Source organism: Neodiprion pinetum, chromosome 2, assembly GCF_021155775.2.
Source record: "Neodiprion pinetum isolate iyNeoPine1 chromosome 2, iyNeoPine1.2, whole genome shotgun sequence".
Lineage (NCBI taxonomy): Eukaryota > Metazoa > Arthropoda > Insecta > Hymenoptera > Diprionidae > Neodiprion > Neodiprion pinetum.
This window is the reverse complement of record NC_060233.1, coordinates 5,753,301-5,769,691: the sequence shown is the minus strand read 5'-3', so window position 1 is coordinate 5,769,691 and position 16,391 is coordinate 5,753,301. Positions and strand designations below refer to the sequence as shown.

At 36.4% G+C, this 16,391-nt stretch overlaps 1 protein-coding gene and 1 long non-coding RNA gene across 10 annotated transcripts in view; both read left to right on the top strand.

Annotated features, from left to right (window-relative positions):
- sxc (O-linked N-acetylglucosamine (GlcNAc) transferase sxc) overlaps nucleotides 1-13,700 on the top strand; it is a 39,054-nt gene extending 25,354 nt beyond the window's left edge. For 3 of the 4 annotated variants that reach the window (XM_046611898.2, XM_046611897.2, XM_046611895.2), the window contains exons 6-12: nucleotides 7,502-7,591; nucleotides 7,954-8,134; nucleotides 9,462-10,064; nucleotides 10,228-10,742; nucleotides 10,921-11,371; nucleotides 11,482-11,858; nucleotides 12,828-13,700. In XM_046611898.2, coding sequence (XP_046467854.1) covers nucleotides 7,502-7,591; nucleotides 7,954-8,134; nucleotides 9,462-10,064; nucleotides 10,228-10,742; nucleotides 10,921-11,371; nucleotides 11,482-11,858; nucleotides 12,828-13,014 — 2,404 coding nt within the window. In that variant the 3' untranslated portion in view covers nucleotides 13,015-13,700. Of the gene's footprint in view, nucleotides 1-6,317; nucleotides 6,825-7,501; nucleotides 7,592-7,953; nucleotides 8,135-9,461; nucleotides 10,065-10,227; nucleotides 10,743-10,920; nucleotides 11,372-11,481; nucleotides 11,859-12,827 lie in introns of those variants that run through there. The other variant, XM_046611899.2, reaches the window with a different exon arrangement.
- Nucleotides 13,701-15,003: 1,303 nt separating this feature from the next.
- Nucleotides 15,004-16,391, top strand: part of LOC124212131 (uncharacterized) — an 84,900-nt gene continuing 83,512 nt past the window's right edge. The window contains exon 1 of one of the 6 annotated variants that reach the window (XR_011176401.1): nucleotides 15,004-15,152. This is a non-coding gene — a long non-coding RNA (uncharacterized lncRNA). Of the gene's footprint in view, nucleotides 15,153-15,459; nucleotides 15,676-15,961; nucleotides 16,382-16,391 lie in introns of those variants that run through there. The other 5 variants (XR_006881576.2, XR_011176398.1, XR_011176399.1 and 2 more) reach the window with 5 other exon arrangements.

Sequence of the window (16,391 nt, the reverse complement as noted above, 5' to 3'; positions counted from 1 at the left end):
TTAAACGAGATTTGTGATACTCCGACATATATATATATATATATATATATATATATATATATATATATATATATATGTATATATATCTGCTTAAATCCGAAAATATACAGCGACGGAAATTTCTTTATTTTTATGGCTCGGTTTTAGGTATCGTCATCATCATTATTATCATCATCATTGTTGCCAACTTTATCGAGCCTCGGACTTAACTGCCGGCTCTTTCTTTCCCTCATCTTTTAATTCCTTTTTGTTTTAACGGCGAGAATGTACCTCGGTAGAGAAAACAGAAATGCGGAGAAAAGGAAAACAAACACATAACGTAGTAATAAAGAGAGAAAGTATTCGGCAGTTTATTTAGTACGGAAAGAGAAATGATGGAAATGGAGAAAAAGAAGTTTTTAGCCAATCGGGGAAAGGGAGGAGGAGGAGGAGGTGGTATAAAACTTTATTGATCCGCTCACCGCGTGATTAAACGAATGTAAATCTAACTGACGTAATTCCTGATTATTTTTTTTTTTTTTTTTTTTTTTGCGAACGCGTAGATTGGAATCTGCATCTGTGTAGAACGTTGCTGGAAGAATTCAATCCGCGTGCTATATGTATTTACATACATTGCGTAAATGTACATATGTACACAGAGATCTATTATGTGTATATAACTTGACTCGACACGCGAATTAATCGAATCGATACGGTTTATTCTCCATTTACAACGCAATTGCGAAAATTGTGCGCACAAGTTTATTTCACAGGTAGATGTAGGTTGCGTTTACAAAAGTTACCCAAGCGTATGTGTGTATAGAAAAATATACAGAAGATACGAAGATGCGAAAGTATATTGTTAAAACATGTCTAGGCAAGTTTTCTTCGGCTGGAGGGTGAATTTTTTTTTGATGAGTTTTATAAAGTGAGGGGGGAAAAAATGAAAAAAAAGCGTGAAAAAAGTTGCGAAACTCGAAAGTATGAAGGAGAAAAACTCGATCCGTTATTATACTTCAAAGTCGTATTTCATGATTATCGTACTATTTTTACGCGCAGGTATGTATATACGTATATACATATATACATATATACAATGTGTATAAAAGTTGTCAGTCTGAGAAGTTTTTCGTCGATCTATACGCGAGTATAGACACAACCTTATTCGTCGTATAGATATATGTATGCCTACGTACTGTATACGTATGTAACTTCATAGTTCGCCTTATGAAAATTAATGGTTCAATTTCACTCGCCGTGAAGTTGCCACGGCAGTGTTTATGCACTTGAAAGTTTGTTATTCGCGTAAAACGATGACGGGCGCGGTTTTCGGCTATTTATGACGGTATACGAAGAGGTTTTCAATTATCGAGAGCCATTATTGCGATATTATGTAAATTATTATTGTTGGAAGCAAAATTGATTGAAAAAAAATTTTGTTACCCTCCCTCTACACGTGTACATGTTTTACATAAATTACAAGTTTTTTGGGTCGCTGAATACGAATCTGAAATTGGATTTAGAAAATTCAAGATGGCGGACTTAACACGCCGGACGAAAATTTTAAATTCCATCGAATCCGGGGAAAAAACTCTGTCCAGGGGTTTTTCGGGTCGCTGATTTACGAATCTGAAATCAGATTGTGAAAATTCAGTATAGAGAATCCAATCAGTGACTCCGAAAAATCCGTATTCGATCAAATTTAAAATGTTCGTCCACCATATTGGATCGCCCATCTTGAATTTTTCAAATCTGATTTCAGATTCGTAAATCAGCGACCCCAATAACCGTAACTATTTTGTAATGAAAGTTAACTCGGCACGACAATGTATGACTCAAAGGGTTAAGAAAAATGTCTCGCGAAAATTCTGCTGAAAAAGGCAGTATTTTTATTTATTTATTATTTTTATGTAATAAGGTGTGTATAATTAATCAAGATATAACAAATACGTCTAGAAATCAGTGACGCGTCGATGTCGATAAGCCAATGATTCGTCAAACGCGATTTTCATTCACCGTGCAACAAATTTTTTATCAGAGTTCAATATCGATCGCTGTATGTGAACTGTACGTATAACTGTTCAGGACGGATGCAGCGAGCCGTGTTGTTGCTACAGTAGGAAATTGGAGGATTATAGGAAAAGCGCTCTGCGCCACTTTGCCCAGGGAAGCTGGAGCTGAATCGAACCTTTCCAAAATATTATTGAATTCGGCCAAATGTCGAGCTCTCAAGGCTCTCCGAGGCCCTCGCTGTTAATTAAATTGTCGAGTTACAATCGCAAATTGTTACCCCCTCGTCGTTGAATATTGCCCGGAAATTGTTGAGACGAAGTTATAATATTTAAGGGATAATTAATTTACCGTAGGGTACTGTGGAAATTATCAGCTGATGCGACAGATTCGAGATTTCGTTGAGAAAAATCTCGTTACTTTTCATATTTACAAATGTTTTTTAATCGCTAGGCGATGAGATTGATTTTTATAGATATAAACAATCATTCTCAGCTTTTAATCATTTTATTCTCACATGGTGTATTAAAATCATCTCCGTCAATGATTTATGAATTTATCGTGCCTATTTCGTGTCTCGTTTTTCACAGTTATCAGTATGTAGATACACGACTTTATGCATTTCTAACAGCGTAATTGATTTGTTTTTTATTTTATTTTCAATTCATTTGTTTTAACTCTTTGTTGATTTAAAATCGTGCAATAAAATGATATAGTTTAATACCGATTTTGAGTGAAAACAGATAATAAGAGATTGCAAAAATAATCGCAGAAAAAAAAGGGGAAACTGCAATTTGTTTTTACAAACAAATAAATTACGCGTCTGGTTCATTTCATTATTTAGACTATCATTTTTAGTCTGGTCTGGTTACAAATCTTTATTGCGATATAAATATTTAGGCTCAAGGTATATATCAATTTTTTTTTTCTCTCGCTAATCGTGGACGGAGAAATTTATGTTTAAAAGATGCGAAAAGGAAATCCAAGTGAAAATCGATAGGTTCAAAGATAGTATCGACAAAACGAATTGTACTTTATTTTTTTCCAAGTTGAAATACATCGCGATATCTTTTTTTGACTTCTTTGCTTTTTTTTGTTCCGGACTCGTTCATCATTTTTAATACAACGACAGATTCGCCACGCTCTTTTCTATGTCTACCCGTATTTAATATATAGCCGTATAAATGCTGCAATACCAGCATTCTTAATCCCCTTTTAATGTTACGGTACGCGAACTTGACTAATCTCGCAGATTTTAGTTGTGTCGCAAAAAAGTTGGAAACAAAAAAGGTCTCCCGCTATCCGCGAGTGACTTTCTGTGTTTTATACAAACGCGTTGCTCTCATTTACGCAAACCTGTCAGCGTATAAACACATTTGCGTTGTTAAACCGGATTTCGGGGTCTTATTTTACCACCGTTGGGTAAAATAAATTTGAATAAAATACTGTGTACATATGTACAATATAGTGGAAGAAAAAGCTTGTTTCATTGAAATTTCAAACAAGGTTTTAATATCTTATCATTTCGTTTTTCAATCACATTCAATGTTGTGTATAATTAATATACTTGCAGTTTTTACAAGCTATATTCTTTTCATTCCCGAAACAAAGATATTAAACCGAAAAACAAGCCATAAATTTTCACTGATAATACATTATTGGTAGAGTTTTCTTTCTTCCATCTTTTTAACAACGTATTTTTATTTTTTTTTTTGTTTCGTTTGCTTCTTTACTTACATCGAAATTGAAAAATTTCTCTTCTCGGCGACTGCGTGGCGCCGGTGTAACAAATCATCTTGAAACTCGAACACCTCGTTACACAATCTAGATATATTATATTTCTATGTTTACTACGAAAACGCAACATGAAACGCAACGCGTTAACTGTAGATTTGAAAAGGTGTAAGTAAAAATCATACTACAAATTTTATCATCATTTCATATATATATATATATAAAAATTGCCGTTTTTATCACGGTTGAAATATAGCACGGAAAATATACGAACGGAATGAATCGATTGTGCAATATTAGCGGGCTTAATCGGGCGTTTAATATAAAAGGAACGCATCGGACGCGTGAAACGGAAGGATAGAGGAGTATAGAGTAAAATGGATTTTCTTTTTTTTATTATTCATTTTATTTATTTATCATTTTAACAAATATATACGGTGAAGAGAAAATAAAATGAAAATGAAAATGGAAGGGACGGAAAGTAAGAGAGATTAAAGAAAAGGGAAGGAGAAGAAGAAGAGAGAGAGAAAAAAAAAGAAAAAAACTTGTCGCCTAGCAACCGTTCGCGATCTCCCCTCCAACGTTCCTCGCCGCCTTTCGACGCCGAGCGTCGCGACGCACCAACGCCACTGCCGCACCGACGGCCAACCAACCAGTAGTTTAGTTCGCAGCCTCCGCAACACGCCGTCTGTCTCCTTATATCAGGATCTCTCTTTATCTCTGTCTATCTCTCGCTCTCTCTCTGTACATATATACAATAATTATAATAACAGTAACATCACCCTTCGATCGTATCGTTCTCATATATCACTGTCTTGTTTTAATGCGTAAACAAACGAGTAAATAATGAAAAGAGACAAAAATAAAGGAGATAAAAAGACATTTGAAATCATCGCGTTCGTTTGTTGTGATTTTTCTTAAACTAATCGTAAGTTGAAAAAAAAAAGAAGAAGAAGAAGAAGAAGAAGGGAAGATGAATAAATTTTGGAGAGCTTCGACACTTATTATTTATACACACAATATTGCATATTTTTAGTCGTTGAATTTTGCATCTAAGTATCGTATTATAACATATGAAAAAAAATATATATGAACTCGTATATGCGTCGCGAAAATACGACGATTTTTAGTAGCTCGTCATTGTATATTAATATATTAATACTGTATAATCCAAATGCAGCTGCCGCCTAATATTTGTCGTATTCAAAAGGAGAAAGCAAAAAAACAAATAGATTTTCGTCTTGTTTATTGAATACGTACAGATACGTGTGATATGTCGTAATTTTATATACTCGTGTGTATAGAAAACTATGGAGAGTGTCTATTGCGTGTTTGTATGTATTATTATATAAAATATAAACGAATCCGTGCACCGATCTCTTTGTGATTCATAAAGAATTGTTCATTTTATTTGCATAAGTATTTCGTTTGTTTGAAATCAATTTTCTGCCGCGATCTAGAAACGAACATCTTTCATTATCGTTGATGTTTGAATTGAAATATTTCTTTTACGTTTTCGAAAGAAATTTTCTCCGGAATGTCGATGCACTAAAATTTTTTTATCGCCTGCTCTCGTTTAACGTAAGTGTTTACGTCACACGTTGTAATTTCGTTTCATTGCGTCGGATAAAAATCGCGATAATTATGTCGTTACACCGTAAAAAAGGATAAAACGTATAAAACGAAATGAAATGAAATGAAATAGCCGCTGTTCTATGTCATGTCTGCTGTAATTTATGCGCCTAATGACCGTAATTAAGGGACGAATGATCACATTATATATTTTCGCCGAAAGTAACGAGGTGTAATAAAAATGATTACAGCTAACCAGCGAGAATGAAGAGTTCGTTACTGTATATTTAATGCCGATGTAATATTGTCCAATTGATATTACGTATTGACTGGTTACAATTATCGCAAGTTGGTACAGAACAATCAATTTGAATGTAACGATTTATAATTTTTATTCTGTTCGAAGAGTGTGTAGAAAAGAAAATAAAAGAAAAAATAAACATTCAAATCGCGATAAAAAAACAAAAAAAACAACCAAATTATACAAATCAATTTCATAATTCTGTCGACGACAATAATAACGATAAACAACAATAAACGATAACAATAATTACTCAAATTTTCGACACGGTTTTAAACTTTGCCAGGAAAACAATCCCTGTAATTACGTCTTATCGAGCTTGTATTAAAAGAGGATAAAAAGTGCGATTAAATATTTTAGCACCTATATTAAATACTTTACGAAGACTGATCGCAGTGCGGAATGAAATTTTCCATTACGATGAAAGAGGAAATCGACTTTTCGAGCTTCAACGTATAATTACAATAAAAACTCTGACGATATAATAATTATCAGATACGTATAACTTGAGTTTGTGTCGTATTTTTAATTTTTTTTTTTTTTTTATCGTCTCGAGTGAAGTTTTTTTTTTTTTTTTCCAACCCCAACATCACAACTATCGCACCCAAGAGACTGAATCGTATAATATATATGTATATTACAAAAACTGCGAAACAAGCTCAATGTTACATATTATATATATACATATATATACCGTATGTACGTATTAAATGGTGATAAATATTATATTTATAATCGTATAACATACCGTATCGATCGATTGTTGAATGTGTGAGGAAATAAAGAAAAACGAAAAGAAAAGACGACGAGAGCCTTTTAAGAATTTAAAATTAAACAAATTAAAAACAAACGATTGCTGTGAGATAAAAATTATGTTTTTTACGTCTGTTATAATAAATCGCTAAACAAGGTATTCCAAACATATATTTGGTACATATTGTAATAATCGCGTAAAATTGTATTTACAAACACGTATTACATATACGTGAAACCTTTTGTACATTTGGAAGGGAAAAATAATAATAGTAATTCTTGAGTTTATACACATGATCGCGTGATGATCGCATGGTAGCGATGGATAAGGAATGGATTACCAGTGTGTCATAGTTTATACGGTGATTTCACCATCGACTACGGTTGCACCGTCCTTTCGCCTTCAGCTGGAAAGCACCATATCTCGGCCAACACCTCCGGGATGCATTTCCTGGATCAAGTCCTGGATTAAGAGGTTCATCATCACTTGGCATACGCGTCTCCTTTTTCAATTTTTCAGAGTTAATTAAACCGCGTATATATTATTTTATTCTATTTGCGGTAAAAATTGTACGCGATCAAACTTCAACCGTTAAACGGAAAACCGGTCCGTTTTCGTTATTTATTCATTCACTTTTTGTTTTCTTTTTTTTCTTTTATTTTATTTACTTCTGTACTTTCTTAACAAGACATCAATAACTAATCTATTGTTGTATTAGTTTACAAGAATTTATTCAACAACAGAGCGTTTCGTTCAAAAATGTCGAACTACTGAAATGAAATTCAGTATATTGAATTCTGTGTAATAATTCAGCGTAAAATATTGTCAAATCGATAATCTGCGAGGAAAATTTTGGAAATTCCAGTCGGTGGTTGAAATTTATGCGTAGCCGCTCTCAAGTGTCGTAACCTTCGATTTCACACGATCAGTGCGCGCCGAGAGTTTATTAGCTTTCTTGTTTTTTCTCATCAGCGTATATCTTCGGAAAATGTTGACGATAATCTGATGGACGGGTGATTTTCAACTTTTACTCCCCGAAATTATTATTATTGTTGTTGTTATTATTATTATTATTTTTTTTTTTTATTCTCTTGTTCTTTTCAAATGCGCTAGTGAAACTAATTTTAACGAACGATGTCTTTTTGTTTTAGAGCTGTTGCTGCCTACCTACGAGCACTAAATCTCAGCCCGAACAATGCAGTGGTACATGGAAATTTGGCCTGCGTCTACTACGAACAGGGGTAAGTAAACTTTAGGAGAGTAACATATTTTTGCACGGAATGACAATACTCGGAAAAAATTTTTTTTTTTATTTCTTCGAGTTGATAGATAATTTCCGATAAAATGTGGGTGTAATATAATCTTTACAATACACGGTTTTAATGTTATTGAAGATTCAAGAAAATAATGTTACTGCAACTAACTATTTAGTGTGATTATTAGTTTCGAATATTAAATTTACTTACTTTACTTAGTTAAATCTGTTCTTTAAAAATGAGAATAATGATTGAAAAAAAAAAAAAAAATTGTCATAGCTTATGACTTTGGAGTTATCAGATTTAGAAATATTTCTTTATGATTGTCTAATTTCTATATTTTTCAGACTCATCGACCTTGCGATCGACACTTATCGCCGGGCGATTGAACTTCAGCCAAACTTCCCAGATGCTTATTGCAATCTGGCGAACGCGCTTAAAGAAAAGGGCCAAGTCGTTGAGGCCGAGGAATGTTACAACACGGCATTGCGTCTTTGTCCGACTCACGCAGACTCCCTCAACAATCTGGTTAGTTATAATATTGCAATAAGAAGCAGTTATTTCTTTAAAAAATATTTTTCGCGTAGGTTTTTCAGGACCTTCACGCGTTGCTGAGCAAATTTAACCGGTCAATTGTTCAGAAATCTCTCGTACAAATTTAATCGCCGTGACGTGAAAAAAAAAAAATAAAAACGCTGAAGGATATGACAAAGCCTTTCTAAAATACAGTTATGATAAAAGAAGAGGGGTGATGATGCAATAACGGTTCCGCTGCTTTGAGTCTGCGTTACTACCCACGGATAGGTTTCAGAATATTTCGCAGCATCCAGTACCACCACCACCACGACCACCACCATCATCATCATCATCTCACCAAGCTTTGCTGTATATTTCAATTTTGTAATTTCTCAATTAGCACAACTTCGGTTTAAACAGTAAGCTACTCGCTTCCCTGCACCGTGTACCGACATTATCGTCTGTCGCCGTGTTCACGTTCTCTCGGAAATCGGATTGCCATGCCGCCTTATCACTGACGCGATCTATTGCATTCATCTATTTTTTTTCTCCCCTCTTCTCTATCTCATTTTCTATTTATAGTTAGAACAAAGTTAGGATACAATTTCTACAACAATCTTCTTCCCGTTTCGTCTCCTTTCCTATTATTATTATTATTATTATTATTATTATTGTCGTTGTTGTTGTTATTTTTACGTTTAATTCTTACTGAACAATACTTTATTTGTTTATTTCTTTTATTCGCAATTTCCTTTTTTTCCGCACTTAGATGGTACCCAATAAAAAAATCCGAAATAAGAAAAGAGAAAAGAGAGGAAAATGAAAGAAAAAACGATCCCGTGATAACATAATCGCGATATTTTTTTTTTACGTGTAACTAGTTACGGAAGGTTTTACCTGTTTCAAAAAGATTTGAATCCTGTGTTAATATACTTGTTTAAAACGAAAGTTGTAATCAAATCGTAAAAAATGTTTCACAATGCAAAATGGGACGGTTACAATGTCATGACTTATATGGTATGAATAATGTTTTGTAATAAAATTATCGTTTTCTTGAAGATAGATGATAACAATAGTATTTGCATTGCGTCGGTTCTCGCTTGGAGATTGGAAATCGCAAACGACCTGAATATGAAATATTGCAAAAACTCGGTGAACTTGAAAAAGTTGAAACGTTTCAAGAGATGCTAATATTAATTTCACTTATTCCAATCACGAGTAAACAGCCACTTACGAAATTCATGCAAATTATTGTGAAAAAAACCAATGGCAGTCAAGTTTCTTCAATATTTTGACACTGCTTGTGAATGATTTTTGTTTTGTTTTTTCTCGTTTACAGGCCAACATAAAACGAGAACAGGGATACATAGAAGAGGCGACACGTTTGTACTTGAAGGCGTTAGAAGTGTTTCCCGAATTTGCGGCGGCTCACAGCAATTTAGCTTCAGTTTTACAGCAGCAAGGAAAACTAAACGAAGCACTAATGCATTACAAGGAGGCAATACGCATACAGCCAACTTTTGCTGACGCGTATTCAAACATGGGAAACACTCTGAAGGAGATGCAGGACATCCAGGGAGCCCTTCAGTGTTACACAAGAGCTATACAGATTAATCCTGCATTTGCCGATGCCCATTCAAATTTGGCATCGATTCACAAAGACTCCGGAAATATTCCCGAGGCTATACAATCTTACAGAACCGCTCTTAAACTGAAGCCGGATTTTCCTGACGCTTATTGCAACCTCGCTCATTGTCTACAAATCGTTTGCGATTGGACTGATTACGAGGCCAGAATGAAGAAGCTCGTATCCATTGTCGCGGAACAACTGGACAAGAACAGGCTGCCCAGCGTTCATCCTCATCATTCCATGCTTTATCCGCTTTCTCACGAATTCAGGAAGGCCATCGCCGCCAGACACGCAAACTTGTGCATCGAGAAGGTAGATGAATATTTTTGTCTCATCATTTTCCACCAAATTCCTTTTTGGTTGAAGTCTTGCGAGATGCTCTAGAGTCGCTTGTTTTAGAAGCCACATTTTCTCATTTCTGTGATTTTTCGCAAGACCTCAGAATGCGCCGATAACCGGATGACCTTTATTTCAGATCCACGTATTGCACAAACAGCCCTACAAATACCCACGGGAAATTGGATCACGTCTAAAGATTGGCTACGTGTCATCCGACTTTGGAAATCATCCGACCAGTCACTTGATGCAATCGATTCCCGGTCTTCACGAGAAGAATAACGTTGAGATATTTTGTTATGCCTTGAGCGTTGACGACGGCACAGCGTTTCGTGCCAAGATAGCGAGGGAAGCAGAACATTTCATAGATCTTTCGCAGATTCCGTGCAATGGCAAAGCCGCCGATCGTATAAACGCCGATGGAATTCACATTCTCGTCAATATGAACGGCTATACCAAAGGTGCCAGGAATGAAATATTCGCTCTCAGACCCGCCCCTGTTCAAGTTATGTGGCTCGGCTATCCAGGAACTTCCGGTGCCAGCTTCATGGACTATCTCATCACAGATGAAGTCACTTCACCACTTGAACTCGCCAATCAGTACAGCGAAAAACTCGCTTACATGCCGCATACATATTTTATCGGAGATCACAGGTAGGCAAATTCATGTTCATCGTAATCGTCATTTGAATAATTTGACAATGAGTCCTGCAACATTGTGTTAGAATTTGAATTTCTGTTCGTTTGTAAGCGAAAGAAACTGAGAAATTACGTAATGTATATGTGTACGAATTCCAGTCTCGATAATCGATGCAAAAAATTTGTTTTCCAGACAAATGTTCCCCCATTTGAAGGAACGTTTGATTTTAACGGACAAACTGAACTCTAAAGGAAAGGTTGCCGACAACGTGGCGGTGATAAACGCCACCGATCTTTCCCCGATGATGGAAAGTACATTGATAAAAGAAATCCGCGAGGTAATCGTACCGGATTCTAAGAAACCGTTAGAAATTTCACTCAAAGTTGCCGAACTACCAACGACAACACCGATCGAGACAATGATCGCTTCTGGTCAGTGTCAAATGTCCGTGAACGGGGTAGTCGTTCAGAATGGAATGGCGACTACGCAGGTTAACAACAAAACCGCAACCGGCGAAGAGGTGCCGCAAAATATCGTCATCACAACAAGACAGCAATACGGACTGCCGGAGGACGCGGTTGTCTACTGCAACTTCAATCAACTCTACAAAATCGATCCTCTCACTCTTCACATGTGGGCACACGTAAGTTTGCACAAGTTGGATTTTTTTTTTTTTAGCTTTCCAAATCAGTTTTTACGACCAACGCGGACACGGAAGACAAGAAATCCCCTGAAACACATTCTCTTCTACAGATTCTGAAACACGTGCCGAACTCTGTTCTTTGGCTACTTCGATTCCCAGCTGTCGGAGAACCGAATCTACAAGCCACAGCCCAGCAACTTGGTCTTGCACCCGGTAGAATTCTGTTCAGCAACGTCGCTGCGAAAGAGGAACACGTGAGGCGTGGACAACTCGCCGATGTCTGTCTTGACACCCCTCTCTGCAACGGTCACACGACGAGTATGGATGTTTTGTGGACTGGAACACCGGTCGTTACACTGCCCGGTGAAACTTTAGCATCTCGTGTCGCTGCTAGCCAATTGAACACTCTTGGAGCCCCCGAACTTGTCGCAAGAACGCGCCAGGAGTATCAGGATATCGCAGTGCGGCTTGGAACCGATCGTGAATTGTAAGTACAAGACAAAATTACGCTTATACGGGTGTTTCCTTTGACGATGATGCTTGAAATTATCGGCTGCGAGGATATGCACATTAGAAACCTAGGATAGTGTTAGAGAATTTTTGTTGCGAGTGAAGTTGCTTGGTGCAGAGGAAAAAAATGGTAGCTATCGTTTTTTAGCTTCCCGTTTCTCTGTTTTCAGAGAAAAAAAGATTGTTAAAGTTGAGATTTTACTAGATTTCGACATTTTGAGATGTAGAGAATTGCCTCCGACTATTTTTCGATAAATGTTTGTGTGTGCGTACATACCTATGTGATAATTTTTTTATCGGACGTTATCTCCAGAACGAGTTATGGGATTTCAAGGATTTTGGTCTCAATTGACGAGGTTTTTTCAAACTTACAAGCGATTAGATTCTGGCTTTGATCGGTTGAGCACTTTTTAACAATATTCTAAAAAATAAAATTAAAATGACGATATCTTGAGAATGGATGAACGGATTTTAACGAAAATTGGTACCACGAGGATTTTTGGGCCGCTGATCACGAATCTGAAGTCAAATTTGCGAAATCAAAAATGGTAAATCCAATACAGTGGGAAAAATCTAACAATATTAGAATTTTGATAGAAATCGGTAGGTGGAAGTTTCTTAGGTCACCGATAACGAATACAAGGCGAGACTTCCAAATTTTGCAATGGTGGATCCACCATAGTGGTTAAAAATATCAAGAATCGTCATATTGTGTAATGTGCAACCTGAGGGATTTTGAATCGTTCATTACGAATCTGAATCGGTAGTTCGAAATTCGAATTAGATATTAATATTTTCTATTTGTGACCTTGGCACCGGCAGTATGCCAACGGGAAGTTCGAGGGCTGGCTCACGGTCTGCCTAAAGCTGCTTGTGTTCTATCGAATTTCATAGTTCCATCCGTTCGATTTGTGTAAGTCAATCTTGTTTTTTTCCACCTCCACAGTTTGAAAGGGATTCGCGCCAAAGTCTGGAAGGCACGATCAGAGAGTCCACTGTTCAACTGCAAAATGTATGCACACGGGATGGAAATGCTGTATCATCGAATGTGGGAGAGGTACGCGCTAGGAGAGAAGCCGGACCACGTAGCAGCTATCGAGAAGTCAGAAAACCAGAACCAAATGTCTGACTAGATAGGCGATTTGGGATACGGTCGATGACCGTTGTTTCTTTGCTGTTGTATTCGATCTCTGGAGAGTAATTCTTGCAATCTGTTTACAGCGACAGTTACTTGGCGAGCGCACTTAGCCTAGTTTAACCTAGCCTCGACCTCCTACTGTGAAAGCTTAGCCTTCTATTCAACGCGCGCAGTGGTTCTGATGATCGTCGGTTGAAAAAGAAAGAAAAAACATGAAATGACAAGATGATAAAGCAGAAAATTTTTCGTTGTATAGTAACGGGGCGAGTTTAGATTATTAGACCTGTAATTCCTAATTTATATATTATAATCGTTTATCAACTGTTTTCGGTTGTACGTCCAGCGGCGAGCGACGACGCGCTAGTTATCGATAACGATGATTTATTATAACGTGTCTACGCCGGAACTGATTTCCTCTAATATCCATACTGACGCGGGTACGATTAAGTGCCAATGCGGTACTTTGATTTTTGTACAATTTCACGTCAAGATTGAGTGTAGTAATATTGTAATTGTACGCACGCCGACCTCTATTATTATGCTTGAACCGTGAAACTCGCGGGGCTTTATGTGACACTTTCGTTTCGCTGATGATTAGTTACTATATCACACGCGCACGCACGCACACACACACACACACACACACACACACACACACACACACACACACAAATAAATACATATATAAACTGACTTTCTAGGACTAGATATAATAGACACAAGAAGCAACTTAACTTATCCCTCTAAACATTCAATCAATGTGAGCGAGTATCGTCGCAACGCTATTCGTCACCAACGATCCAAAACTTACTATTATGATTGTATCATATTTGGTCGACGCTATTATTGATATACCAAACTTGTACATAGTTAAAATATATTATTATTATTATTATTATTATTATTAATTATTAATTATTATTTTAACTTGATAGTTTATAGAATCAATTGGAAGTTCGAATGTGTGTTTGAAAGGTATGGAAACATTGTAATACTGACACCACCATACATAATATACTCTGATGTAAGTTGATGAAGAGAAGAAAAAAAATATATATATATAAAATGTGTAAAATTTATTTTTTCATAACAGTAAAATAATTTTACCCATCTTATATATGGGTGGTACTTCTAAATCCGTATATCCTCTTCGACTCTGTGATTGGCAGTTTTTATGTAACTGCAGGGTACGTCAGGTGTACCCCATGGAATTATTGAAAAAAATTTAGTTCCAGTTTCACTGGAAAATGTGCTAAAAAATCGTTTGACAAAGGGTTGGCTGAGCGTGGCTCAATTTTTGAAACCGAGTTTTGCATTTTGAAGAATTTCGTGAGATTCATGAGAGCGTCACCGTCAGACAAGTGAATTTATACTGTACGGGGTTTTCTCCGATGGGTTCAGAAAAAAAATTATAATACCACCCATTGAAACTTATTTATGCATAACAGATATTTCGATAATATTGTTCATCAAATTAGTTACTCAAAGTTTTGATTGGCAATTATTTTCAAGTTGACAAAATATTGGTTTTAATGAAATCCCGGCAATTTCCCGATGATATTCTTATCATCTTTTTGAACGTACGTTCCTGTGATTATTCAGATTTCACCTATACAATTTTTTCCTTCTAATTCTTGAGCACTTGCGTAGATATTCTGTGAAATTGATTGTAGAGTTCTATGAGGGAAAAAAAACTATTCACATTTAGGTTGTTCGCAACTGTGTCTACGATACGATTAATCTCATTTATTTTTTCTTTCGAAAGCGCATACATCGATAGACTAAAATGCAACTGATGTACCTGTATTAGTATCTAATATTTGCAAATTTTATTCTGTAACTCGCTATGATAATTTACGAAACACGATTTCCTGACTGCTTATGATTTTCATACTCATAATGCAACGCAAAAGAATTAAAAAAAGAGATGATAAAATTACCCTCCTTTTTATAGGTACTATTCTGAAGATAAACATTCTATGCGAGACCTGGTAGTGGCTTCGTGTACTAAACAAAATGGCCGCCACGGGGGTATAGTTAGATATCATCGTAGGCATTGCTGCGCATTATTCGCACACGTGGCGAATTGGCAGAAGTTTTATACAGTTTCGCACATACTGCCCGTCTATCCACGTAAGATCATTCACCAAAATTTTTGCAAATGACGCGTTGATTAGTATATGGGTATATGGTAACGGTTAAGCCTAATTGTCAACTCCTTCGATCTTCATTGAATTTCAAATAGCGAAAGATATCTTCGTCTATTCGTGAACCGATTTAAGAGATACCAACAACATTTTTAAACGTAGAATTGAAATTTTTATCGAAGAAAGAGAACACATTCTGTTCAAATCAACGCGAATCTTGCTGGCGGCTAAGTAATGTAATAATACATTTGTTTGGTCGCAGCAGCGCCCTCTAGATTCTCGCGGATGTTTTCAGTCCGGATAATATCTTCAGAGGATAAACGGTGTTAACGAACGTTACCCGCTGTGCTGTTGAATGTATTTTCAGTCGGTTGAAAAACTGGAATCATTTTATCCACGGATTCCTTCCAGTTCTTTTGTCGGAACGGAAAAATCAACGTGATAGTCACAGGTTCCGGTAAGAAAACGCTGTATGCGATCGTTGTCGTATATTACTGCCGTACTAATAGGTACGTACTCAAATTCCCGACAGGATAACTTCGTTTAGAATATAAGACATAGGACACATGCAGCATTGGAAATCGACCATATACTCGGTGTGTGTGGTAATACTAACGTGCATATCAATTCATTTCAATTGTTTGGAATTATTGCATCGTGCTCTGGATACCTTGACCTGGCATCGATACATGTCGAATATGGAGAAATAAAACATACGAAATATGGAGAAAGATACAAAAACAATTAAAAGATATTTTCTGGGCTGTTCAGTGCTCTGCGTTACATATTCTGTTCGCGTCACGCTTAGATCATTTTATGCGGTGATACACTGGCCGAAAAGAAAAAAAATTGTCAAACGATCGTACATACATACATGCATACATCCGCCTAGGTTCGCTGACAAGCATAATCCGATCAAGTGGCGCTTATGTGATTAGCGGCGAAATTTAGCAACTCCTCATCGGAAACAACTGAACATAAGTTGTGCGTGAATAAATATTCGACAGACATTTCACACGTCTCTATATTTGTACAAAGCGTGTTTATTATGATAAAATAATTTCAATGAAAGTACGCTGGTACAATACCGGTGATATACCTACCCTGAAAAAAGAATAACAATAATAAAACTCGAGGGTTACTTCTTACAAGATGGCGTTACTATTGCGACGTTGAGTGGGTCTTGCGTTGGAGAAAAAATTCTATTATATAAAAGTAATGGAAC